Source organism: Scyliorhinus torazame, chromosome 30 (genome assembly GCF_047496885.1).
Source record: "Scyliorhinus torazame isolate Kashiwa2021f chromosome 30, sScyTor2.1, whole genome shotgun sequence".
NCBI classification, from domain to species: Eukaryota; Metazoa; Chordata; class Chondrichthyes; order Carcharhiniformes; family Scyliorhinidae; genus Scyliorhinus; species Scyliorhinus torazame.
In genome coordinates this window covers 1,022,423-1,049,854 of record NC_092736.1, presented here as the reverse complement: position 1 = coordinate 1,049,854, position 27,432 = coordinate 1,022,423, and the positions used below count along the sequence as shown (strand labels likewise).

The 27,432-nt window shown below is 51.7% G+C and overlaps 1 protein-coding gene across 1 annotated transcript in view; it reads left to right on the top strand.

Annotated features, from left to right (window-relative positions):
- The window catches only part of mtmr10 (myotubularin related protein 10), a 59,227-nt gene extending 32,744 nt beyond the window's left edge, over positions 1–26,483 (top strand). Inside the window, exons 10-17 of the mRNA XM_072492587.1 lie at positions 2,230–2,318; positions 5,440–5,570; positions 8,435–8,504; positions 9,032–9,102; positions 10,024–10,196; positions 17,999–18,169; positions 20,564–20,743; positions 21,233–26,483. Of these exons, the coding sequence (XP_072348688.1) occupies positions 2,230–2,318; positions 5,440–5,570; positions 8,435–8,504; positions 9,032–9,102; positions 10,024–10,196; positions 17,999–18,169; positions 20,564–20,743; positions 21,233–21,829 (1,482 nt within the window). The 3' untranslated portion in view covers positions 21,830–26,483. The remainder of the gene's footprint in view (positions 1–2,229; positions 2,319–5,439; positions 5,571–8,434; positions 8,505–9,031; positions 9,103–10,023; positions 10,197–17,998; positions 18,170–20,563; positions 20,744–21,232) is intronic.
- Positions 26,484–27,432: the final 949 nt, after the last annotated feature.

Sequence of the window (27,432 nt, the reverse complement as noted above, 5' to 3'; positions counted from 1 at the left end):
AATGTTAGTACACATGGAGCAGCAGCACTATAACTAGAATGTTAGTACACATGGAGCAGCAGCTCTATAACTAGAATGTTAGTACATGGAGCAGCAGCTCTATAACTAGAATGTTAGTACACATGGAGCAGCAGCTCTATAACTAGAATGTTAGTACACGGAGCAGCAGCTCTATAACTAGAATGTTAGTACACATGGAGCCGCAGCACTATAACTAGAATGTTAGTACACATGGAGCAGCAGCACTATAACTAGAATGTTAGTACACATGGAGCAGCAGCACTAACTAGAACGTTAGTACACATGGAGCAGCAGCACTATAACTAGAATGTTAGTACACATGGAGCAGCCGCTCTATAACTAGAATGTTAGTACACATGGAGCAGCAGCTCTATAACTAGAACGTTAGTACACATGGAGTAGCAGCACTATAACTAGAATGTTAGTACACATGGAGCAGCAGCACTATAACTAGAACGTTAGTACACATGGAGCAGCAGCACTATAACTAGAATGTTAGTACACATGGAGCAGCCGCTCTATAACTAGAATGTTAGTACACATGGAGCAGCAGCTCTATAACTAGAATGTTAGTACACATGGAGCAGCAGCTCTATAACTAGAATATTAGTACACAGGGAGCAGCAGCACTATAACTAGAATGTTAGTACACATGGAGCCGCAGCACTATAACTAGAATGTTAGTACACATGGAGCAGCAGCACTAACTAGAACGTTAGTACACATGGAGCAGCAGCACTATAACTAGAATGTTAGTACACATGGAGCAGCCGCTCTATGACTAGAATGTTAGTACACATGGAGTAGCAGCACTATAACTAGAATGTTAGTACACATGGAGCAGCAGCACTATAACTAGAATGTTAGTACACATGGAGCAGCAGCACTATAACTAGAATGTTAGTACACATGGAGCAGCAGCACTAACTAGAACGTTAGTACACATGGAGCAGCAGCACTATAACTAGAATGTTAGTACACATGGAGCAGCCGCTCTATAACTAGAATGTTAGTACACATGGAGCAGCAGCTCTATAACTAGAACGTTAGTACACATGGAGTAGCAGCACTATAACTAGAATGTTAGTACACATGGAGCAGCAGCACTATAACTAGAACGTTAGTACACATGGAGCAGCAGCACTATAACTAGAATGTTAGTACACATGGAGCAGCCGCTCTATAACTAGAATGTTAGTACACATGGAGCAGCAGCTCTATAACTAGAATGTTAGTACACATGGAGCAGCAGCTCTATAACTAGAATATTAGTACACAGGGAGCAGCAGCACTATAACTAGAATGTTAGTACACATGGAGCCGCAGCACTATAACTAGAATGTTAGTACACATGGAGCAGCAGCACTAACTAGAACGTTAGTACACATGGAGCAGCAGCACTATAACTAGAATGTTAGTACACATGGAGCAGCCGCTCTATAACTAGAATGTTAGTACACATGGAGTAGCAGCACTATAACTAGAATGTTAGTACACATGGAGCAGCAGCACTATAACTAGAATGTTAGTACACATGGAGCAGCAGCACTATAACTAGAACGTTAGTACACATGGAGCAGCAGCAGTATAACTTTGTCCGTGTCTCTGCTTTTTGTGCTTTGAAGTATGGAACGCTGCAGAAAGTACCAGGCAAGGGAACTGACTCCTTCACTTTTATTTATACGTACTTACATATTCTTTCCTTTTCCAATTAAACGGGTAATTTAGCATTGCCAATCCACCTACCCTGCACATCTTTGGGTTGTGGGGGTGAGATCCACGCAGACATGGGGAGAATGTGCAAACTCCACACGGACAGTGACCCGGGGCCGGGCTCGAACCCGGGTCCTCAGCGCTGTGCGGCAGCAGTGCTAACCATGAAATACAACTGTAAATAAGTGTTAATGTATGGAGTTTATTCGTATAAAATGGTCTTGGACACAGACGGGTAAAAGAAGGCAATGAGGAGGGAGGGGGAGCCCAGGAATGCACCACTTTTGGTTATCGTGCCTTTACCTGTGTGAGGCCTGTAATTTAATTCTATCCAAATAGAATCCAAGTAGCAAAGTTGTTTGTAAAAGCGGTAATTCAAATGAAAATAGGGACTGTTTATGGGTTGTGTAATTAATTCATTTTGTGAGTGCTGTATTTTTGAAAGAAGCCAGGATTGTGATGGAACCTTTAGCTTTGCTCCTGATTGTGTTGTAGATGTGGTGCTGGTATCATTGGACGGGCAGTGCCTTGGTGAGAATGGCCAACATTAAACCTGGCCCAAAGCTGAGAAAACACAACACAAGGTAGGTAGGTAGAAACCCTGCATCTCCAGCGTTTGGCTCAGATTATTGATTCCAATATCAATCAATGCCTCAGACTAGTCAATAATAACCACGTTGTGATTCAGTTACTTACTCCTGTACATTTTGCTGAGATGTTGCATTATCAGTTGCTATGGTTTCAATCACTTTCCTTCTGCATTGATTGTTCTTTTTGTGGATTTCACCAAAATGGTGGGGTTTTTGTTCCACAAAGGGAAACTTCATTATTCAGATAGACAATGGTAGATTTGAAGACATTCTCACTGGGACACAGTTCCTGAAGGTGCTGGCTCTCACTGGGGGACAGTTCCTGAAGGTGCTGGCTCTCACTGGGAGACAGTTCCTGATGGTGCTGACTCTCACTGGGGGACAGTTCCTGAAGGTGCTGATTCTCACTGGTGGACAGTTCCTGAAGGTGCTGACTCTCAATGGGGGACAGTTCCTGAAGGAGCTGACTCTCACTGGGGGACAGTTCCTGAAAGTGCTGATTCTCACTGGGAGACCGTTCCTGAAGGTGCTGACTCTCACTGGGGGACAGTTCCTGAAGGTGCTGACTCTCACTGGGACACAGTTCCAGAAGGTGCTGACTCTCACTGGGACACAGTTCCTGAAGGTGCTGACTCTCACTGGGGCACAGTTCCTGAAGGTGCTGACTCTCACTGGGAGACAGTCCCTGAAAGTGCTGACTCTCACTGGCGGACAGTTCCTGAAGGAGCTGATTCTCACTGGGGGACAGTTCCTGAAGGTGCTGATTCTCATTGGGGGACAGTTCCTGAAGGTGCTGATTGTCAGTGGGGGACAGTTCCTGAAGGTGCTGGCTCTCACTGGAGGACTATTCCTGAAGGTGCTGACTCTCACTGGGGGCCAGTTCCTGAAGGTGCTGACTCTCACTGGGAGACAGTTTCTGAAGGTGCTGACTCTCACTGGAGGACTATTCCTGAAGCTGCTGACTCTCACTGGGGGACAGTTCCTAAACGTGATGACTCTCACTGGGACACAGTTCCTGAAGCTCCTGACTCTCACTGGGGGACAGTTCCTAAACGTGCTGACTCTCACTGGGCCACAGTTCCTGAAGGTGCTGACTCTCACTGGGGTACAGTTCCTGAAGGTGCTGACTCTCACTGGGACACAGTTCCTAAAGGTGCTGACTCTCACTGGGGGACAGTTGCTGAAGGTGCTGGCTCTCACTGGGACACAGTTCCTGAAGGTGCTGACTCTCACTGGGAGACAGTTCCTGAAGGTGCTGACTCTCACTGGGAGACAGGTCCTGAAGGCGCTGACTATCACTGGGACACAGTTCCTGTAGGTGCTGACTCTCACTGGGGACAGTCCGTGAAGGTGCTGACTCTCTCTGGGACAGTCCGTGAAGGTGCTGACTCTCACTGGGGACAGTCCGTGAAGGTGCCGACTCACTGGAGGACTATTCCTGAAGGTGCTGACTCTCACTGGGGGACAGTTCCTAAAGGTGCTGACTCACAGTGGGGGACAGTTCCTGAAGGTGCAGACTCTCACTGGAGGACTATTCCTGAAGGTGCTGACTCTCACTGGGACACAGTTCCTGAAGGTGCTGACTCTCACTGGGACACAGTTCCTGAAGGTGCTGACTCTCACTGGGACACAGTTCCTGAAGGTGCTGACTCTCACTGGGACACAGTTCCTGAAGGTGCTGACTCTCACTGGGACACAGTTCCAGAAGGTGCAGACTCTCACTGGGACACAGTTCCTGAAGGTGCTGACACTCACTGGGGCACAGTTCCTGAAGGTGCTGACTCTCACTGGCGGACAGTTCCTGAAGGAGCTGATTCTCACTGGGGGACAGTTCCTGAAGGTGCTGATTCTCACTGGGGGACAGTTCCTGAAGGTGCTGATTGTCAGTGGGGGACAGTTCCTGAAGGTGCTGACTCTCACTGGGGGCCAGTTCCTGAAGGTGCTGACTCTCACTGGAGGACTATTCCTGAAGGTGCTGACTCTCACTGGGGGACAGTTCCTAAAGGTGCTGACTCACAGTGGGGGACAGTTCCTGAAGGTGCAGACTCTCACTGGGGGACAGTTCCTAAAGGTGCTGACTCACAGTGGGGGACAGTTCCTGAAGGTGCAGACTCTCACTGGGGGACAGTTCCTGAAGGTGCTGACTCTCACTGGGGGACAGTTCCTAAAGGTGCTGACTCTCACTGGGGGACAGTTCCTCAAGGTGCTGACTCTCACTGGGGGACAGTTCCTGAAGGTGCTGATTGTCAGTGGGGGACAGTTCCTGAAGGTGCTGGCTCTCACTGGAGGACTATTCCTGAAGGTGCTGACTCTCACTGGGGGACAGTTCCTGAAGGTGCTGACTCTCACTGGGGGACAGTTCCTAAAGGTGCTGACTCTCACTGGGGGACAGTTCCTCAAGGTGCTGACTCTCACTGGGGGACAGTTCCTGAAGGTGCTGATTGTCAGTGGGGGACAGTTCCTGAAGGAGCTGATTCTCACTGGGGGACAGTTCCTGAAGGTGCTGATTCTCACTGGGGGACAGTTCCTGAAGGTGCTGATTGTCAGTGGGGGACAGTTCCTGAAGGTGCTGGCTCTCACTGGGACACAGTTCCTGAAGGTACTGACTCTCACTGGGGGACAGTTCCTGAAGGTGCTGATTCTCACTGGGGGACAGTTCCTGAAGGTGCTGATTGTCAGTGGGGGACAGTTCCTGAAGGTGCTGGCTCTCGCTGGAGGACTATTCCTGAAGGTGCTGACTCTCACTGGGGGCCAGTTCCTGAAGGTGCTGACTCTCACTGGAGGACTATTCCTGAAGGTGCTGACTCTCACTGGGGGACAGTTCCTAAAGGTGCTGACTCACAGTGGGGGACAGTTCCTAAAGGTGCTGACTCACAGTGGGGGACATTTCCTGAAGGTGCAGACTCTCACTGGGGGACAGTTCCTAAAGGTGCTGACTCTCACTGGGACACAGTTCCTGAAGGTGCTGGGTTGCTGGGAAATACTGATTTGTTGCTTAGCAGTAACATTGTTGAAATGGAATAGAAACTTCTTGCCTTGTAAAATGAATGTAATCTGTGCAAGCAGCCTGTCTTAGGCTAAGTGCTTTATAACTAAATCTTTTTCTCTTTGTTAGGATCCTTAAGGCAATAGCACAAAGTCATCCAGAGAAGAGTGAAGTCTTTAAATCTGACTTGAATAAGAATTTACCGAGTATATTCGAGGTACAGGCAGCGTTGGTCAGACTCAAGCAGATGTGCATTAATGGTGAGGTGCGATTCAGGACTTCCCAACATTGTGTTTCTTGTCTGCGTTTCGCTGAGTTCCACAGAAATAGAGTTTTTTTAAAATGTAGAATTCCCAATACATTTTTCCCAATTAAGGGGCAATTTAGCGTGGCCAATCCACCGACCCTGCACTTTGGGTTGTGGGGGTGAAACCCACGCAGACACTGGGAGAATGTGCAAACTCCACACGGACAGTGACCCAGAGCCAGGATCAAACCCGGGACCTCGGCGCCGTGAGGCAGCAGTGCTGACCACTGCGCCACCGTGCTGCCCTGCCACAGAAATAGTTTTTACAGCACGGAAAGAGGCCCTTCGGCCCATCGCGTTCACGCCGGCCATCAAGCACAGACTGACTCTAATCCCACCCTCCAACACGTGGTCCGTGGCCTTGTATCTGCGGCATTTCAGGTGTTTATCTAAATACATCTTAAATGTTTTGAGGGTTCCTGCCCCCACCACCTTTTCAGGCAGCAAGTTCCAGACTCCCACCACCCTCTGGGTGAAAATGCTTTCCCTCACATCACCTTCCTGCTCCGTACCGTAACGCTACCGCACCTGGTTATTGACCCTTCCGCTGAGGGGAAACATTCTTCCTATCCATACCCCTCAGAATTTTACACACCTCATTCAGGCCACCCCTCCGCCTTCTCTGCTCCAGGGAAAACAACCCCAGTCTATCCAGTCCAACTTGACAGCTGAAACACTCCAGCCCAGGCAGCATCCTGGTGAATCTCCTCTCTCCCTCCAATGCAATCTCATCCTCCCTATGGTGTGGCGACCAGAACAATACTTCAGCTGTGGCCTAACCAGTGTTTTATACAACTCCAGCATAATCTCTCAGCTCTATATCCTATACCTCGGTTAATAAAGGCCAGTGTCCCATGTGCCTTCTTACCCACCTTATCTACCTGACCTGTCTTTGGGGATCTATGGACTTGCGCAGCAAGGTCCCTCTGTTTCTCTGTACTTCCTGGGGTCCTACCGTTCATTATCTCCTCCCTTGCCTGGTTAGTGCTCCCAAAATACATCACCTCAGACTTTTCAGGGTTAAATTCCATTTGCCACTATTCTGCCCATCCAACCAGCCCGTCTATATCGCCCTGTAATCTGAGGCTTTCCTCCTCACTATCCACCACACCACCAATTTTCGTGTCATCTGCAAAATTACTGATCATACTCCTATATTCATGTCCAGATCACTAGTGTATACACACAAACAGCAAGGGACCCAGCACCGATTCCTGCGGAACACCGCTGGACACAGCCTTCCAGTCACAAAATCAACCGTCGACCATCGCCCTCTGCCTCCTGCCGCTAAGCCAATTATGGATCCAATTTGCCGAATTGCCCTGAATTCCATGAGAGACCTCGTCAAAGCCCTTACTGACGTCCATGTCGACTACATCACTGCACTACCTTCAACAGCACACCTAATCACCACCTCAAAAACTTCAATCAAAATCGTACGACGTGATCTCCCTTTGACAAACCCATGCTGACTATCCGTGATGAGTCCTTGCCTCTCAAAGTGGACAATAATTCTGTCCCTCAGAATTTTTTCCAATAGTTTCCCTACCACTGAAGTTAGACTCACTGGCCTGTAATTTCCGACCACCCTTCTGGAATAATGGCCCCACATTAGCTGTCCTCCAGTCCTCTGGCACCTGTGGCCAGCGAAGATTTGAAAATTATTGTCAGAGCCTCTCCCACAGCAGCCTGGGATACATCTCATCTGGGCCTGGAAATGTATCCACTTTTAAGTCCACTAGGAACATTAATACCTCCTCCCTCATTGTTAATGTGTTCAAGTATATCACAGTGCCCCTCCCTGATTTCTATACCCAAATCATCCTTCTCCAGAGTGAACACAGAGTGCTCATTTAAAACCTTCTCTGTGTCATCAGGTTCCACACACCGATAGCAGCGCTGATCCCCAATGGGTCCGACTCTTCCCCTTAACATAACTTACAAAACACCTTTGGATTTTTTTTTTTTTTTTTTACCCGCTGTTTTTTTCAGGCCACTTCTTCGCTCTCCCAATTTATTTTTAAGTAACCCCCTGCACTCTCTATACTCCCTCAGGGCGTCCGCTGTTTAGAGCCCTCGGTATCTGCCATTAGCCTCCCTTTCTTTCCTTATCCAATCCTGGAAAGCCCGTGACATCCAGGGTTCTCTGGACTTGTTGCTCCCACCCTTCACCTTTACAGGAATATGTTGGCCCTGTACCCTCTCTATTTCATTTTTAATTGAATCCCCACTGCTCTGATGGTTTGAGTTTTGTGTGTGGTTGTTGGTGGGAGGAGTTAGTGGCTCCTTGTCTTTCAGGCGATTGGTGTTATGTTGCCTCAATTGTTGCTCTTGTGTTATTAACTGACCGGCCTCAGTGCCTGGGATAGGGAAGGGTTAATAACAGATTAACATTGCTGGTGATTGCTCCCCCCTTACCCATTCTGTGGGTCCCGCGCGCGGCTGTGCGTCCCGGACAGAATTGGGGAAGATTGCAACACTATCTTGAGAAGTTACCGCTCTGTACCCCGCTGGGCTTTGGTCATCTTGTCCAGTGTTCACTTCGTGGTTTTTGTAGCTTCTCCTTTGTTGTCTTACTCTTCATTCCAGCTCCTCATTCCGATCTCAATTTAGTGAAAAGCCAGAGATCCTTCCTGCATTAAAGTTGTCGTTCTAATAAAGTTGGCTAATTGTCCAGTGCGGTAATTACATCTTGAGGTTCATGATGATCTGGAGATAGATACTTTCAATTCCATTACCAGGAAACCTCTGCAATCTCTCTCTCAACTTTTGATTAATCATCAAATAATTTGATGAATGTGATTTGCCTCACTGTAGATTTCTTTGACGAAACAGATGAGAAGTGGCTGTCCTCATTAGAAAACACACAGTGGCTGGAATATGTCCGGTAAGAACAAGAAGCAGGAGAGACCAAGTGTGGCTCAGCCCATTAGACATATCCAATAACTAATATTGAATGTTGGTTAAGGACTGCAGTTTCAACGTTGACTATCTGCATTGTTCTGTCAATGCTGCTGTGTTTGCGGTTCTGAATATTAGGAACAGGAGGCAGCAACTCAACGCCTTAAACTTGCTCAGCCAAGCAGTCAGATCGTAGCTGATCTGTATCTTAACTCCATGTACGCTCTTGAGGGGGGGTGAAAGAGATCTGGGGTAATCCATACCCCAGTGCGAGTCAGTGCCCACAAGCTGTGGACTCCAGGATGCAGTCCCTGCAGAACCTGTGCCCCAGCATGAATCAGTGGCCAAAGTCTGTTTCTCAGTGTGTCAGTGCCCACTGGACCTGTAACCCAGCATGGGCGAGGATCAGTAGGATACTATTCAACATAGTCAGCGCTGTCAGGAAAGGGGGGAGGGAGAGGGGAAAGAAAATGCATACTTTCTGTGAACAGTGTGGTCTTCCTATGTCCACAGACTCTTCCTGAAGCACTCCGCGGAACTCACACAGTGGATGTACAACGAGAACATTTCTGTCATCATTCAAGGTGAGTAATCAATTTTCCTCACTGTTAATAAACATTCACAGTGCACGAGTGCAAGCCATATCCTGTATTTTTTTTAAGGGGCAATTTAGCGTGGCCAACCAACCTCCCCTGCTCATCTTTGGGATGTGGGGGTGAAACCCACGCAAACACGGGGAGAATGTGCAAACTCCACACGGACTGGGGTCCGGGATCGAATCCAGGTCCTCGATATCGTGAGGCAGCAGTGCTAACCACTGTGCTACCGTGCCGCTCCATATCCTGTATATTGAGCAATATTCAGGTGTACCCTGCCCAGTACACAGTGGTATTCAGGTATCCCCCTGTCCTTTACACAGTGATATTCCGGTATCCCCCTGTCCTGTACACAGTGATATTCAGGTATCCCCCTGTCCTGTACACAGTGATATTCCGGTATCCCCCTGTCCTGTACACCGTGATATTCCGGTATCCCCCTGTGCTGTACACAGTGATATTCCGGTATCCTCCTGTCCTGTACACTGATATTCCGGTATCCTCCTGTCCTGTACACCGTGATATTCCGGTATCCCCCTGTGCTGTACACAGTGATATTCCGGTATCCCCCTGTCCTGTACAGTGATATTCCGGTATCCCCCTGTGCTGTACACAGTGATATTCAGGTATCCCCCTGTCCTGTACACAGTGCGATGCTCAGATGTGCTCATTCCTGTACATAGAGCAATATTCGGGTGTACCCTGCCTGGTACATTCGAACTCGGAGCGGGAGTCGGCAATTCAGCCCATTGAGAAAAAAATGGATAAATAAGTGTTGGGTATCTGAGAGAGAAGATGCCTGTCACAGACGGACAATATTCTCTCTCCGTCGCTCTGAATTTATAGCAGCTTTTTAAATTGAGTTCGGTGTTCAAAATTAATCTTTTCATCTATGTGCTCCTTTGTCAGAGGAGGAAGGAAGAGACCTGAGCTGTGTCATAGCCTCAGTCATTCAGGTGATGGCAGATCCCCATTTTCGCACCATGTTGGGATTTCAGAGCCTGATTCAGAAGGAGTGGGTTGTAGCCGGTTACCGCTTCTTGGATCGCTGTGATCACCTTGGAGAATCTGAGAAACACGAGGTGAGGATTACACCTGCTCTCCCTTGTTGTTAAAATCAGGATTTTTATTTACAACACAGCAAATGGCAGTACGGCTGTGCTGGGAACTGGGCAGGTTACACTCAGCAGAAAGCCCCACCATCACCAACAGATTAACCCACCCAGATGGTCAGTGACTGCATTTAAACAGCACGACAGGTCAAACTTCTACATTTCACAAATACTATACTGTCCCCGACTACCCCTACACTCCTATACTGTCCTCAATCACCCGTACACCCCTATTAACTCAGTTGGCTCAGCCACCCTGCAGCTCCCGCTTATGTCTGTACAGAAGAACCTCAAACCTTTTGAACAATTGCAAAGGCTGAGGTTCCTCCACTTCTACTTTCTCGATCCACGTAACTGCGCCTCTTGCAGTCACATGTTCCACTCCCTGACCAAATCAAACCACCCTATTTAAATGGAACTGACCTCTTCCTGGAACACCGTGTCTGGGTACTTAATCCATTTCCTGATGCGTCGCAGTGTCTGCAGCTCAGCCTCCAGTCGGTGATTCTGAGCCAAATCGCTCCAGCTGTTCACACTTCACTGCACATGTGTTTGGTTGGGTCACACCGGCGTCCGTGAGCTGGCACGTTCTCCAGCCACCGCACGTCACTTGCTCCGTCATCCTTCTCACGTTTAATTATTTTACTGATTAATTTAAATTCTTAAATCTACCCTGCCTGTTCTTATATTATTATTTCAACCAATGTCCTACTTCCCCAATTGATATTCCCCAGTTAAGATAAATAGGAAATACTCACCAGCCAATCTAATAAACTTTATTACTAAACCTTCTACTGGACATATAACTTTCCAATTACTAAAATTACTCCAGCTTTGAAAGACAAATGAGGAAAATGTTCACCTCGCAATCAGCTAACTCCAGTGGCACCACGTCTGGATTTATCAGAATTCAGCAAGTCCACTCTGGAGCCACAGGCTGGACGCTGACTGCCTGTCTCGGGGTCCTCCTCTCTCACTCTCCGCTGGGTGTGGTCTCGGGGTCCTCCTCTCTCACTCTCCGCTGGGTGTGGTCTCGGGGTCCTCCTCTCTCACTCTCCGCTGGGTGTGGTCTCGGGGTCCTCCTCTCTCACTCTCCGCTGGGTGCCTGTCTCGGGGTCCTCCTCTCGCACTCTCCGCTGGGTGCCTGTCTCGGGGTCCTCCTCTCGCACTCTCCGCTGGGTGCCTGTCTCGGGGTCCTCCTCTCGCACTCTCCGCTGGGTGCCTGTCTCGGGGTCCTCCTCTCGCACTCTCCGCTGGGTGCCTGTCTCGGGGTCCTCCTCTCGCACTCTCCGCTGGGTGCCTGTCTCGGGGTCCTCCTCTCGCACTCTCCGCTGGGTGCCTGTCTCGGGGTCCTCCTCTCTCACTCTCCGCTGGGTGTGGTCTCGGGGTCCTCCTCTCTCACTCTCCGCTGGGTGTGGTCTCGGGGTCCTCCTCACGCACTCTCTGCTGGGTGTGGTCTCGGGGTCCTCCTCTCGCACTCTCTGCTGGGTGTGGTCTCGGGGTCCTCCTCTCGCACTCTCCGCTGGACGCTGACTGCCTGTCTCGGGGTCCTCCTCTCTCACTCTCCGCTGGGTGTGGTCTCGGGGTCCTCCTCTCTCACACTCCGCTGGGTGTGGTCTCGGGGTCCTCCTCTCGCACTCTCCGCTGGGTGTGGTCTCGGGGTCCTCCTCTCGCACTCTCCGCTGGGTGTGGTCTCGGGGTCCTCCTCTCGCACTCTCCGCTGGGTGTGGTCTCGGGGTCCTCCTCTCGCACTCCGCTGGGTGTGGTCTCGGGGTCCTCCTCTCGCACTCTCCGCTGGGTGTGGTCTCGGGGTCCTCCTCTCGCACTCTCCGCTGGGTGTGGTCTCGGGGTCCTCCTCTCGCACTCTCTGCTGGGTGTGGTCTCGGGGTCCTCCTCTCGCACTCTCCGCTGGGTGTGGTCTCGGGGTCCTCCTCTCGCACTCTCCGCTGGGTGTGGTCTCGGGGTCCTCCTCTCGCACTCTCTGCTGGGTGTGGTCTCGGGGTCCTCCTCTCGCACTCTCCGCTGGGTGTGGTCTCGGGGTCCTCCCCTCGCACTCTCCGCTGGGTGTGGTCTCGGGGTCCTCCTCTCGCACTCTCCGCTGGGTGTGGTCTCGGGGTCCTCCTCTCGCACTCTCCGCTGGGTGTGGTCTCGGGGTCCTCCTCTCGCACTCTCCGCTGGGTGCCTGTCTCGGGGTCCTCCTCTCTCACTCTCCGCTGGGTGCCGGTCTCGGGGTCCTCCTCTCTCACTCTCCGCTGGGTGTGGTCTCGGGGTCCTCCCCTCGCACTCTCCTCTGGGTGTGGTCTCGGGGTCCTCCTCTCGCACTCTCCGCTGGGTGTGGTCTCGGGGTCCTCCTCTCGCACTCTCCGCTGGGTGTGGTCTCGGGGTCCTCCTCTCGCACTCTCCGCTGGGTGTGGTCTCGGGGTCCTCCTCTCGCACTCTCCGCTGGGTGTGGTCTCGGGGTCCTCCTCTCGCACTCTCCGCTGGGTGCTGGTCTCGGGGTCCTCCTCTCGCACTCTCCGCTGGGTGCCTGTCTCGGGGTCCTCCTCTCTCACTCTCCGCTGGGTGTGGTCTCGGGGTCCTCCTCTCTCACTCTCCGCTGGGTGTGGTCTCGGGGTCCTCCTCTCTCACTCTCCGCTGGGTGCTGGTCTCGGGGTCCTCCTCTCTCACTCTCCGCTGGGTGTGGTCTCAGGGTCCTCCTCTCTCGCTCCGCTGGGTGCTGACTGCCTCTCTCAGGGTTCTCCTCTCTCACTCTCCGCTGACTGCCTGTCTCAGAGTCCTCCTCTCTCACTCCGCTGGGTGCTGACTGCCTGTCTCGGGGTCCTCCTCTCTCACTCTCCGCTGGGTGTGGTCTCGGGGTCCTCCTCTCTCACTCTCCGCTGGGTGTGGTCTCGGGGTCCTCCTCTCTCACTCTCCGCTGGGTGTGGTCTCGGGGTCCTCCTCTCGCACTCTCCGCTGGGTGTGGTCTCGGGGTCCTCCTCTCTCACTCTCCGCTGGGTGTGGTCTCGGGGTCCTCCTCTCTCACTCTCCGCTGGGTGTGGTCTCGGGGTCCTCCTCTCTCACTCTCCGCTGGGTGTGGTCTCGGGGTCCTCCTCTCTCACTCTCCGCTGGGTGCTGGTCTCAGGGTCCTCCTCTCTCACACTCCGCTGGGTGTTGGTCTCGGGGTCCTCCTCTCTCACACTCCGCTGGGTGTTGGTCTCGGGGTCCTCCTCTCTCACACTCAGCTGGGTGTTGGTCTCGGGGTCCTCCTCTCTCACACTCCGCTGGGTGTTGGTCTCGGGGTCCTCCTCTCTCACACTCCGCTGGGTGTTGGTCTCGGGGTCCTCCTCTCTCACACTCAGCTGGGTGCTGGTCTCGGGGTCCTTTTCTCTCTCTGCTGGGTGCTGGTCTCAGGGTGCTCCTCTCTCACACTCCGCTGGGTGCTGGTCTCAGGGTCCTCCTCTCTCACACTCCGCTGGGTGCTGGTCTCAGGGTCCTCCTCTCTCTCACTCTGCTGGGTGCTGGTCTCAGGGTCCTTTTCTCTCTCTGTTGGGTGCTGGTCTCAGGGTCCTCCTCTCTCACACTCAGCTGGGTGTTGGTCTCGGGGTCCTCCTCTCTCACACTCAGCTGGGTGTTGGTCTCGGGGTCCTCCTCTCTCACACTCCGCTGGGTGTTGGTCTCGGGGTCCTCCTCTCTCACACTCAGCTGGGTGTTGGTCTCGGGGTCCTCCTCTCGCACTCTCCACTGGGTGTGGTCTCGGGGTCCTCCTCTCTCACTCTCCGCTGGGTGCCTGTCTCGGGGTCCTCCTCTCTCACTCTCCGCTGGGTGTGGTCTCGGGGTCCTCCTCACGCACTCTCTGCTGGGTGCCTGTCTCGGGGTCCTCCTCTCGCACTCTCCGCTGGGTGTGGTCTCGGGGTCCTCCTCTCGCACTCTCCGCTGGGTGTGGTCTCGGGGTCCTCCTCTCGCACTCTCCGCTGGGTGTGGTCTCGGGGTCCTCCTCTCGCACTCTCCGCTGGGTGTCGTCTCGGGGTCCTCCTCTCGCACTCTCCGCTGGGTGTGGTCTCGGGGTCCTCCTCTCTCACTCTCCGCTGGGTGTGGTCTCGGGGTCCTCCTCCTCGCACTCTCCGCTGGGTGTGGTCTCGGGGTCCTCCTCTCTCACTCTCCGCTGGGTGTGGTCTCGGGGTCCTCCTCCTCGCACTCTCCGCTGGGTGTGGTCTCGGGGTCCTCCTCTCGCACTCTCCGCTGGGTGTGGTCTCAGGGTCCTCCTCTCTCGCTCCGCTGGGTGTGGTCTCGGGGTCCTCCTCTCGCACTCTCCGCTGGGTGTGGTCTCGGGGTCCACCTCTCTCGCTCCGCTGGGTGTGGTCTCGGGGTCCTCCTCTCGCACTCCGCTGGGTGTGGTCTCGGGGTCCTCCTCTCGCACTCTCCGCTGGGTGTGGTCTCGGGGTCCTCCTCTCTCGCTCCGCTGGGTGTGGTCTCGGGGTCCTCCTCTCGCACTCCGCTGGGTGTGGTCTCAGGGTCCTCCTCTCTCACTCTCCGCTGGGTGTGGTCTCAGGGTCCTCCTCTCGCACTCTCCGCTGGGTGTGGTCTCGGGGTCCTCCTCTCGCACTCTCCGCTGGGTGTGGTCTCGGGGTCCTCCGTTCGCACTCTCCGCTGGGTGTGGTCTCGGGGTCCTCCTCTCTCACACTCCGCTGGGTGCTGGTCTCGGGGTCCTCCTCTCTCACTCGCTGGGTGCTGACTGCCTCTCTCAGGGTCCTCCTCTCTCACTCTCCGCTGACTGCCTGTCTCAGGGTCCTCCTCTCTCACTCGCTGGGTGCTGACTGCCTGTCACAGGGTCCTCCTCTCACACTCCGCTGGGTGCTGGTCTCGGGGTCCTCCTCTCGCACTCTCCGCTGGGTGCTGGTCTCAGGGTCCTCCTCTCTCGCTCTGCTGGGTGCTGACTGCCTCTCTCAGGGTCCTCCTCTCTCACTCTCCGCTGACTGCCTGTCTCAGAGTCCTCCTCTCTCACTCCGCTGGACACTGACTGCCTGTCTTGGGGTCCTCCTCTCTCACTCTCCGCTGGGTGCCTGTCTCGGGGTCCTCCTCTCGCACTCTCCGCTGGGTGCCTGTCTCGGGGTCCTCCTCTCTCACTCCGCTGGGTGCTGGTCTCAGGGTCCTCCTCTCTCGCTCCGCTGGGTGCTGACTGCCTCTCTCAGGGTCCTCCTCTCTCACTCCGCTGGACGCTGACTGCCTGTCTTGGGGTCCTCCTCTCTCACTCTCCGCTGGGTGCTTGTCTCGGGGTCCTCCTCTCAAACAGTCCGCTGGGTGCTGGTCTCGGTCCTCCTCTCTCACACTCCGCTGGGTGTTGGTCTCGGGGTCCTCCTCTCTCTCACTTCGCTGGGTGCTGGTCTCAGGGTCCTCCTCTCTCACACTCCGCTGGGTGCTGGTCTCGGGGTCCTCCTCTCACGCCCTCCGGTGGGTGCTGGTCTCAGGTTCCTCCTCTCTCACACTCCGCTGGGTGCTGGTCTCGGTCCTCCTCTCAAACACTCCGCTGGGTGCTGGTCTCGGTCCTCCTCTCTCACACTCCGCTGGGTGCTGGTCTCGGGGTCCTCCTCTCTCACACTCCGCTGGGTGCTGGTCTCGGGGTCCTCCTCTCTCACTCTCCGCTGGGTGTTGGTCTCAGGGTCCTCTTCTCTCTCACTCCGCTGGGTGTTGGTCTCGGGGTCCTCCTCTCTCACACTCTGCTGGGTGTTGGTCTCGGGGTCCTCCTCTCTCTCACTCAGCTGGGTGTTGGTCTCGGGGTCCTCCTCTCTCTCACTCTCCGCTGGGTGCTGGTCTCGGGGTCCTCCTCTCCACTCTCCGCTGGGTGTGGTCTCGGGGTCCTCCTCTCGCACTCTCCGCTGGGTGCTGGTCTCAGGGTCCTCCTCTCTCTCACTCCGCTGGGTCCTGGTCTCGGGGTCCTCCTCTCTCTCACTCCGATACGTGCTGGTCTCGGGGTCCTCCTCTCTCACACTCCGCTGGGTGCTGGTCTCAGGGTCCTCCTCTCTCACTCTCCGCTGGGTGCTGGTCTCAGGGTCCTCCTCTCTCACTCTCCGCTGGATGCTGTTCTCGGGGTCCTCCTCTCTCACACTTCGCTGGGTGCTGTTCTCGGGGTCCTCCTCTCTCTCCGCTGGGTGCTGGTCTCGGGGTCCTCCTCTCTCCCATTCCGCTGGGTACTGGTCTCGAGGTCCTCCTCTCCGCTGGGTGCTGGTCACGGGGTCCTCCTCTCTCTCACTCCGCTGGGTGCTGGTCTCGGGGTCCTCCTCTCTCTCACTCTCCGCTGGGTGTAGGTCTAAGGGTCCTCTCTCACTCTCCGCTGGGTGCTGGTTTCAGGGTCCTCCTCTCTCACACTCCACTGGGTGCTGACTGCCTGTCTCAGGGTCCTCCTCTCCCACACTCCGCTGGGTGCTGGTCCCGGGGTCGTCCTCCTCTCACTCTCTGCTGGGTGCTGGTCTCAGGGTCCTTTTCTCTCTCTCTGCTGGGTGCTGGTCTCAGGGTGCTCCTCTCTCACACTCCGCTGGGTGCTGGTCTCAGGGTCCTCCTCTCTCACACTCCGTTAGGTGCTGGTCTTGGGGTCCTCCTCTTTCACTTCGCTGGGTGCTGGTCTCAGGGTGCTCCTCTCTCACACTCCGCTGGGTGCTGGTCTCAGGGTCCTCCTCTCTCACTCTCCGCTGGATGCTGGTCTCGGGGTCCTCCTCTCACACTCCGCTGGGTGCAGGTCTCGGGGTCCTCTCTCACTCCACTGGGTGCAGGTCTCGGGGTCCTCCTCTCTCACACTCCGCAGTGTGCTGTTCTCGGGGTCCTCCTCTCTCTCCGCTGGGTGCTGGTCTTGGGGTCCTCCTCTCTCCCATTCCGCTGGGTACTGGTCTCGGGGTCCTCTCCGCTGGGTGCTGGTCACGGGGTCCTCCTCTCTCTCCGCTGGGTGCTGGTCTCATAGTCCTCCTCTCTCTCACTCCGCTGGGTGCTGGTCTCGGGGTCCTCCTCTCTCTCACTCTCCGCTGGGTGTAGGTCTCAGGGTCCTCTCTCACTCTCCGCTGGGTGCTGGTTTCAGGGTCCTCCTCTCTCACACTCCACTGGGTGCTGACTGCCTGTCTCAGGGTCCTCCTCTCTCGCATTCTGCTGGGTGCTGGTCTCGGGGTCCTCCTCTCCCACACTCCGCTGGGTGCTGGTCCTGGGGTCGTCCTCCTCTCACTCTCCGCTGGGTGCTGGTCTCAGGGTCCTTTTCTCTCTCTGCTGGGTGCTGGTCTCAGGGTGCTCCTCTCTCACACTCCGCTGGGTGCTGGTCTCGGGGTCCTCCTCACACTCCGCTGGGTGCTGGTCTCGGGGTCCTCCTCTCTCACACTCCGCTGGGTGCTGGTCTCGGGGTCCTCCTCTCTCACACTCCGCTGGGTGCTGGTCTCGGGGTCCTCCTCACACTCCGCTGGGTGCTGGTCTCGGGGTCCTCCTCTCTCACACTCCGCTGGGTGCTGGTCTCGGGGTCCTCCTCTCTCACACTCCGCTGGGTGTTGGTCTCGGGGTCCTCCTCCTGCCTGCTACTCCCAGGTTTAGTTTTGATGTTTTGGGATTTAAGTTTAACATGGCTTCTGTTGGGAAGCTCTGTCCCTTTGGCTATCTTTGCTAATACCATATTTTAATTCTGTTGATTCTTTTGGCAGCCCTAGAGATTATTAATGTGGTAAAGACGCAGAGCTCCTATGTTTGAGCTTGGGAGTGAGGCAGTTTATTCTGTCCTAATTCTGATGTGGATGTATTAAAGTTAAAACTGTTTTCTGTGCACCCAGTGTCCCCTGTTCCTGCTGTTCCTGGACTGTGTGTGGCAGTTACTGCAACAATTCCCAGCTGCCTTCGAGTTCACTGAGACCTACCTTACTGTCCTCTATGACAGCTTGCGGATTCCCTTGTTTGGCACCTTCCTTTTCAACACTTCACATCAGCGGATACAACAGAGCCAGGTGAGTGCTGACAACGATAGAAGGTGCTGCCTGTTGGGATACAGGTTACCCTCCCCTGTAGGTGCTGCCTGTTGGGATACAGGTTTACCCTCCCCTGTAGGTGCTGCCTGTTGGGATACAGGTTACCCTCCCCTGTAGGTGCTGCCTGTTGGGATACAGGTTACTCTCCCTTGTAGGTGCTGCCTGTTGGGATACAGGTTACCCTCCTCTGTAGGTGCTGCCTGTTGGGATACAGGTTACCCTCCCCTGTAGGTGCTGCCTGTTGGGATACAGGTTTACCCTCCCTTGTAGGTGCTGCCTGTTGGGATACAGGTTACCCTCCCCTGTAGGTGCTGCCTGTTGGGATACAGGTTACCCTCCCCTGTAGGTGCTGCCTGTTGGGATACAGGTTACCCTCCCCTGTAGGTGCTGCCTGTTGGGATACAGGTTACCCTCCCTTGTAGGTGCTGCCTGTTGGGATACAGGTTACCCTCCCCTGTAGGTGCTGCCTGTTGGGATACAGGTTACCCTCCCCTGTAGGTGCTGCCTGTTGGGATACAGGTTACCCTCCCCTGTAGGTGCTGCCTGTTGGGATACTGGTTACCCTCCCCTGTAGGTGCTGCCTGTTGGGATACTGGTTACCCTCCCCTGTAGGTGCTGCCTGTTGGGATACAGGTTACCCTCCCCTGTAGGTGCTGCCTGTTGGGATACTGGTTACCCTCCCCTGTAGGTGCTGCCTGTTGGGATACAGGTTACCCTCCCCTGTAGGTGCTGCCTGTTGGGATACAGGTTACCCTCCCCTGTAGGTGCTGCCTGTTGGGATACTGGTTACCCTCCCCTGTAGGTGCTGCCTGTTGGGATACAGGTTACCCTCCCCTGTAGGTGCTGCCTGTTGGGATACAGGTTACCCTCCCCTGTAGGTGCTGCCTGTTGGGATACAGTTGCTGAAAGCTCGCCAATGCTTTGTCCAGTGGTATGATAACCACGAGGATGTTATAAATGGATCCTGATGCTGCCCTTCCCAGTGTCCATGTGCATTTGGGGCTTTGTTGTATGATTTCTGACTGAATGGGCCACACTAGGATCCGTACTGATTCAATGAACTATCTTAATTCATTGATAAAGTATTTTAAAAATAGATTTATAGTACCCAATTCTTTCTTTTCCAATTAGGGGGCAGTTTAGCGCGGCCAATCCACCTACGCTGCACATCTTTGGGTTGTGGGGGTGAAACCCACACAGACACGGGGAGGATGTGCAATTTCTACACTGACAGGGACTCTGGGCCGGGATCGAACCTGGGACCTCGGCGCCATGAGGCAGCAGGGCTAACCCACTGCACCATCGTGCTACCTTGATCTGGGAATAAAGTAAAATGTAAACAAACCGCAGCAACATACAGACCAGTGATTAAAACCGTGTACACTTAATATTCAGACTTTTAAAAAATATGTATTGATTTTTGCAGAGGTGGTCTTCCCTGGCTAGACATTTATTGCCCACCCTAGTTGCCATTGAAAAGGTGGGGGTGAGCAGCCTTCCTGAACTGGTGCAGTCCATGTGGTGTAGGTACACCCACTGTGCTGTTAGAGAGGGAGTTCCAGGATGTTGCCCCAGCGACAGTGAAGGTACGGCTGATATATTTCCAAGTCAGGATGGTGAGTGACTTGGAGGGGAACCTCCAGGTGGTGGGGTTCCCAGGGATCTGCTGCTCTTGACCTTCTAGATGGAAGGTGCTGCCTAAGGAATCTTGGTGAGTTCCTGCAGTGCATCTTGTAGATGGTACACACGGCTGCCACTGTTCATTGGTGGTGGAGAGAGTGAATGTTCGTGGAAGGGGAGCAATCAAGCGGGGCTGCTTTGTCCTGGATGCTGTCGAGCTTCTTGAGTGTTGTTGGAGCTGCACTCATCCAGGCAAGTGGAGAGTATTCCATCACACTCCTGACTTTTGGGGGGGGGGGGGGGGGGGGGGGAGTCAGGAGGTGTTAATTGCCACAGGATTCCCAGCCTATGTCTTGTTTTGTAGCCACAGTATTAATGTGGCAAATCCAGTTCAGTTTCTGGTCAGTGGTAACTCCCAGGATGTCGGTTGTGGGGGTTTCAGTGATGGTAATACCATCGAATGTCAAAGGGCAGTGGTGAGATTCTCTCTCTCGTTGGAGATGGTCATTGCCTGGCACTTGTGTGGCGCGAATGAAACTTGCCACTTGTCAGCCCCAGTCCAGGTCTTGCTGCATTTGGACAGGGACTGCTTCATTATCTGAGGAGTAGCGAATGGTGCTGAACATTGTGCAGTCATATTGCTAACTGACTTAATTAGACTACTGAATTATTAGAGCTGTACTGAATTTATTGTCTGCAGTGTTATACCTGCTGATTAGTTTTAATTTAATTCCCTTCTCCCACTAACTACAGGATTTTTCCACTAATGGAAAGCTGCAATGTGAAGGAAAAGGTCTGGAACTGCCCTCCGTCTGGAATTGGTCGCTGCAGTTCACAGCTAAAGATTTGTCACTCTTCAATAACCCTCTGTATATTGGTAAAAGTGTGACTTGTGTGCAGAATGGGACAATCAAATCCTTTAGAAGAGTAAAGGTGAGTGTGTCTGTCAGTTTGGGTGTTTGCTTTAGATGTTCTGAGGCTCTAAAGATCAGTTTTTAATCGCAGATTGCTCTCTCTCTCTGGTATTCTGGGGAGATTGGTGTTTTTTCTACAATGTTGGCTGTCACTAAAAGATGAGCCTTACTGGGGGACAGTAAGGAGTCCAGGAGCCTGAGTTCCTTCTCCGTAACATTAGAAGTTGATCTGGGGAAGAGTAAAGATCCTAAGACCACAATGCGGGACAGGAAAACTGGAGATGAGCTGGCTGGGGGGGGGGTGATGTGTATTGAAACAGTGAGAAGAACATTGTAGAAAGATCTTGAGAGAAGCGGGAAGTGAGAGCTGCGGGAACTCCAATACTGGAAGTATTGGAGAGGCTGGAGGAGCTTTGAGATTGTTAACATTTCCCACTGCCCATCACCGTGCTGCGAATAAGGAGACTGCAAAAGCGGCTGTTTATTTTACTGCTTATTTCTTATGCAGAAAAATTCCTCCTCCTCCATCTACTCGGTGTACACGATGAAGAATGGGAAGCTCAGTGACCAGCACGATTTCTTCCCACGCAGGAACTCAATACAAAGACCAAGCCTTGATTTAATGCATCTCAATGAGAGCCATGATCGCAACATGGAGCGTTATTTCAGAGACTGGTTCTCTAAGCCCGTGGACCTGCACGGACTGATCCTGCCGCATCTCAGCAACGTCCACATCCAGCTGTGGAAGCAGTGTTACTTACGCTGGATCCCCGAGGCGCAGATTACCAATGGAGGATCTATCAGCGCCTTTCACAAGATCTCGTTGCTTGCTGATGAGATTGAAACTCTCCAGCAGCGTCTTCGCCAGTACTGGAGCGACCCCTGCCTATCTGGCTCGCCCGAGCCCTGTGGTCATAAGATGTATTTCCGTGCCAAAGATTTCAGCGAGACTCCTGGCGAGCTTGACTGTTTCTCCTCGTCGTTTCCCTTCTCTCCTGTTGGGAACCTCTGTCGACGGAGCATTCTGGGAACGCCACTGAGTAAATTTCTGCTCACTGGTGCCAAAACATGGCCTTCTACAGAAACCCTGGCCAACGAAGATTGAAGATCCCTGGAATGGGGACAGTGAGGCCCTGGCATCCCAGTAAAGGCCAAAAGCTTAAGCTAATCAAACTGAAAGCTGCTCTCTGACACTGACCAGTAACGAATATGCAAAATGATGTGAGCGATTTGCACAGATATTTTTAAGAGGAAGGAGACGAGAGGGAAAGCACTTGATTTTCACACCGCAGCTCCCAGAGGGTTTCTTAAACACTGCTTATGCGGAAGAAACCCATGGTCTTTTCTTAAAGCATAATTGCAACCATAACCTGCCACTCGTTGCTGCTTTCTGTTCAAAGTCCTTGTAATGGGTGGTGCAGTGGGTTAGACTCTGGTGATTTACCTGTGGGACCAGTCCGATGAGCTGAGCCTCTGATAGCTGTATGACCCTGATATAGAATGACAATCTGACAGCAGTAACATTGCACTAATTGTAATCTCACTGGGTGCCTGAAATTATGTTCCTCTGCACTAAGACCTCACACTTCAATGGCAAAGTTTGCCAAAATAGTTTATAAAAATTCCAGTAATTGTTTTTAAAAACAAAAAAGCTATTCCTGAATAAATTATTTTTTGTACATGTTAAAAAAGGCACAATTTGTGACCAGTCTTGAATGCAACTGGTTACAAGGCAACATTTGGGAGTTTGGGGCTGAAATTATCCCAATGATGGGGAATTGAGTTCCCGACCAGGGCAGATGGAGACTGTTCCTCGTGTTGTTCATATCAGAATTACTCCACTTGCATCTTTCCCCCATTAGATCCCTCAGCAGCTCTTTACAAAGCAGGCGAGGCCTTTCAAACTAACGTAACTAAACCGTGGCACAAGGAATATTGAACATTACTCTTTTAACAGCAAACCTTCATCATTTGGCTGACATCAGTGGCTGATCTCTTCAATCATCCTGGGAACCTGGCTGTGCTCGCACTGACCAGCAGATTCTCTGTCAACCACTGACAGAATATATCTCGATTCACTTTTTAACCCCAACCCTCCTCTGAAGGTGCTGACTCCTTTCCCACCCCCTCTCTCTGAAGGTGCTGACTCTCACTGGGACATAGTTCCTGAAGGTGCTGACTCTCACTGGGACACAGTTCCTGAAGGTGCTGACTCTCACTGGGACACAGTTCCTGAAGGTGCTGACTCTCACTGGGACACAGTTCCTGAAGGTGCTGACTCTCACTGGGACACAGTTCCTGAAGGTGCTGACTCTCACTGGGACACAGTTCCTGAAGGTGCTGACTCTCACTAGGACACAGTTCCTGAAGCTGCTGACTCTCTCTGGGGGACATTTCACTGAGAATAGGTAGATCTTGGCTCCAAGTGTCCGTTTCTTATTGATATTTGGAAAATTTATTGGTGGCAGCTTATACAAGATGGAGAACTTCACCGTTTCAATTCTGTTGTTAGCTGATACTGATGTGCAGTGTTGCTCTTTTTAACCTTAGTCTATTTGCTCTGATTACGTCACCTTTGCTCACGAGTCGCCAGGTATCTTTATGATACCGCCACGTGGTTCAAGTTCAGGTTATGATTAATAACACAGCACACCGCTTAGTAAGGATTAAAACAACGGTCATTTATTATATACAAGAAGCAATATTAATACACTAATACTACTATCTGTATAATAAACCTATCACTACTGGCCAATACTTAACTTAGGAAGAGTCCACCAGGTCAGGGAAACAAATGGCTTATCGAATCAGATCTGGCCCACTGGATTCAAAAGGCTGATACAGGTCGATGGCTAGGAGTCTTTATCGGATAGCGATCGCTGGATTCAAACTTACAGTTGCCGGTTGCTGTTCTTGCGAAGGTCTCGAGCAGGCGAAGAGGAGAGAGAGAGAGAGAGATCTGAACTTGGCCCCTCACTTTTATAGGGCCCAGGGGCTTCCCGCCTCCCGGGGCGGCCCTTGACCCTGAGTCCCAAGTGATTGGATTTGTCCCCAATCTCTGGGGTCGATGTGTCCAATGGTGGGGGGGTCGCTCACCTGTCTTTGTTTCGGCCACTGCAGGCGCCGACAGGTCTGGCCCAGCATTCAATTGCTAATATGTTGCAATTGTTCCCGGGGATAGCCGATTAAACTGCAGATGTCTGGGTAGATGGGCTGCTAACAGTCCTGAATGTAACTGCAAATACCTGGGCTGTTGATAGCCCTGAGTATCGATCTGGGCTAACTTCCCCAGAGCCGAATATGCAATACTGCCTGTAGCTGCCTGCTTGTGTCTTGTTAGCTGCTTTTCCCAGTAGTCTTTCGGGTTAGCCATTTCAAACTGGGTTTTGGCCAGATTAATCGGAACGCAGCCATTTTACGTGGCTACAGCAGAAGGGACTCTGCCAGGTATTTTCTTATTCAAAAATGCTAAGGCCCATGACAGCTCCAGAGCCTAGCACTGCCTGGCCGTGGAGTCTGGGATGTATCCTATAGTCTGTGCCTGACCGTGGGGCCTGGGATGTATCCTATGGTCTGTGACTGAGTAACGTTCCCCATCATTCATAAAATCACTTAAACATCTCATCTTTGCTGCTGCAACATCCATCTCACCACAAGTGCCTCACCTTTGTCAATCCGAACTGTGATCAGTTTAGACCAAATACTCTTGTCATTACCAGCAGCAGATATATTTTTTGAGTGACATTGCAGCAGTGTGTGGGAAACTTAATTTGAGACTTGCCAACGAGCACTGATTGTATATTGACTTGGAGAGTGGGTTCACATTCTGAATTTACTCCGGGGGGGGGGGGGGGGGGGGGGGGAGTTGGTGGCTGAGCTGATTATTAAAACCTGTGTCACCTGTTAAGTCGAAGCTGCAAGCTCAGCTGTTACGTACTGAACTGGGACACCCGGGGAACCACATGCCTCGGCATTTCTTGCAGGAGACAAAAGAAAATTTGTGACTAATGGCTGCCTGCATTTGAAGTTACTCTCCGTGTCAGGGAGGATAACCTAATTGTATAAGTGCCGTTTTAAATCTTAGGACGTATTATTTCTCCAAAATACTGAGCAGGAAAGCTGTGGAAATCAGAGGTGATGAGACTGAGGAAGGATCTGATGGCCTGTATTGATGAGCGAGCTGTCACTTCCATGTCTCTGGCGTGGAATGAATCCTGGATTCCCATTACGTGTCCTCTTAGTAAGCTTAAGTCGCACAAATGTTGTAATTTCTCAGGCCCTGCCACCTTGGGGGACACAAAGCTGTGTTTCAGAAGCTTCATAAATCTAGAAATAGAGAATTCATAAATTCTTTAGTGAAATGAAAAATGTAGCATTTCCTCAGCAGGTCGGTCAAAGCAAGTTCATATTTTGGGTGAGTTTCATCCACTGTCCCACTCGTTAATCTGTCTCTTCACCTGCGGATGTTGGTCGCCCGCTGTGTACTCCTACAATTTGCACTTTTTCGAAGTAGGCTGGCGTCTATTTTACCTTCCAGCTTTTAAACTTTGAACAAGCAGAAACAGTGGAAAATATTGATCCAATCCATGACTGTGATCCTTCTTTATGGCTGTTCTGAGCTCAATAGACATTCCACAACAGTCCCATTTCCAGAAGTGAAAAAGATTCTGGAGATCTGAAAGCAGGAAGGCTAGTGCTGGAAAAGCTTGTACAGCTTCTGTACAGCGTGGAGGAGACAAGTGGGGGAGAATTTGCCCCACATCTTCTTTGAGACCTGGCTGAATAACAGGCACTGTTGCAAAACATTTCTTATGATCTTGTCGAGGGCTGAGAGTCTGGTGACTCACCTGCACCTTTTGGATTTGTTTTGTCGGATATCTTAATTATAAATGTAATTTTAAATTAAAAAAAATGAGAAAATAGTTCTATTTTTAATAATCATATTAACTACCTTTCCAGTCTATTTGCAGCTTAACCCAAAGCCACGTTGTGTCCTGTGATCAGACTGTGATCAGTCTCTTTCCTGGCTGGGGAGTGATCTATCTGCGCACACTTCCCAATGTTGTCTTAAATTACAGCTGGGGGTACATTAATTATGTGAAGTGATTGTAGCCTTATTTTTTGCAATAGTCCTAGCCATAAAGTGCCCAACCAGAACATTCTGTCCTGGGATAGAGTGTTGGGTCAGGCAAACAGAATTCTGCTCCGAATAATTAAACGGGGAATTTCTGAATAGGGACTGTTTAGTCAGCCTCTGCAACAAATGCAGCATTCACCATGAAACTCCACTTTCAATTCCAGCAGTGTTTCAAACTCGTATCCTGGGTCTTGTAAGCACAGGGAATTATTCACAAAGGTTTGGACTGGTAAAACTAAAGCATTCAAGCTAAAAATGAGAGAACCTACAACTGCAGATGCTTGGAGAGTAGATTAACTGTTCAAATCCTTTTGCATTTTAATATTAAATGTCTCCAATACAGGATGTTTCTGCTTTATTTTTTGCACATTCCACCTATTCTTGAGAATGTCATTGCTTTTCTTTCCTTGGTTATTCCTGTGTTCTGCTATTTATTCAATGTCTTTTTATTTAATTCTGTGTTTAGCAAAGCAGGTGTTTCTGTCAGCTGGTGTTGGGAGGGAAAGGGCTGGGTTTCAGCTGTTGTGCACTGTGTGCATTACAATGTATTTCAATACTTGTATCTGTTCAGCCTGTGTGCCTCAAATGAAGCAATAAATACTTTGGTGTAAATGTTCCTTAACTTGCCTGTCTAAAGCCTCATTCTATAATGAACAGGTGTGAAAGTTCGAGGAGCTCGGTTGACCTACACAATCCCCTCTTTCAGCCAGAGATCCTCGTTTCATTAACTCTTGGATTACGCCCAGCAAGTTATGACCAGTGAAAAAAATAATTTGTCTGCTAGTCGAGAACGTTCAGTAACACGGGAGGAGTTTTTATTGGCCTGTGAGATCTGAGCTTGTTTTGATGACCCGGGGGGGGGGGGATGTTTCCAGTGTAATTATTCCTTTATTGGCCTTGCATTCTTTTCTGTTTTCGCCTGTTTCAGATTAGAGGGGGAGGGAGCCCCATAGGAAACAGTTAATTAGGGAAGGCAGATTCTGTGGGGATCTTCGAGGCAAAGTGAAGGCAGTGGACAGAATGCCTCCAAGCAACATCTGCCCCACGTGTGGCAGGGGCTGTAGATTAGACCCATCAGACTGGAGTGGAGTGGAATTCATTCCTGCCCTGAGGAACTGCCTAAGAAAGGCTGCTGACTTCATACAGTATTTCTACATTGTGATTTATTTTGCAAGCTATTTCAGCAAGGAATGCACATGTATGGTAGAGTATTTCAATTTGTACATTTACTTATTCAGGGTAAGAAATGTTGAATGAGGAAATGTTGTCTGACAGTATGGAGTCTCCATCTGTCCAAAGGTCTGCATTTTTAACTTTTATCAAATAAGATCCCCCCCCCCCCCCCCCCCCGAATTTGTAACAAAAATAATAAAAGTAAAATGAATCCCCCCCCCCCCGGGCCTGAACTTGTAAAACAAAAGCTGCGTCCGCTTAAAAAAAACCGGCCGCAGCTGTTGCACGATCTGGAGCACAGCGACGGACGGGTCGCGCCCCTGAGTTTGACAATGCCTGCTTTAGAGTCCTCCAGCATGCTGGCCCAGTAACACAACCAGGAACAGGAGTGGAGTATA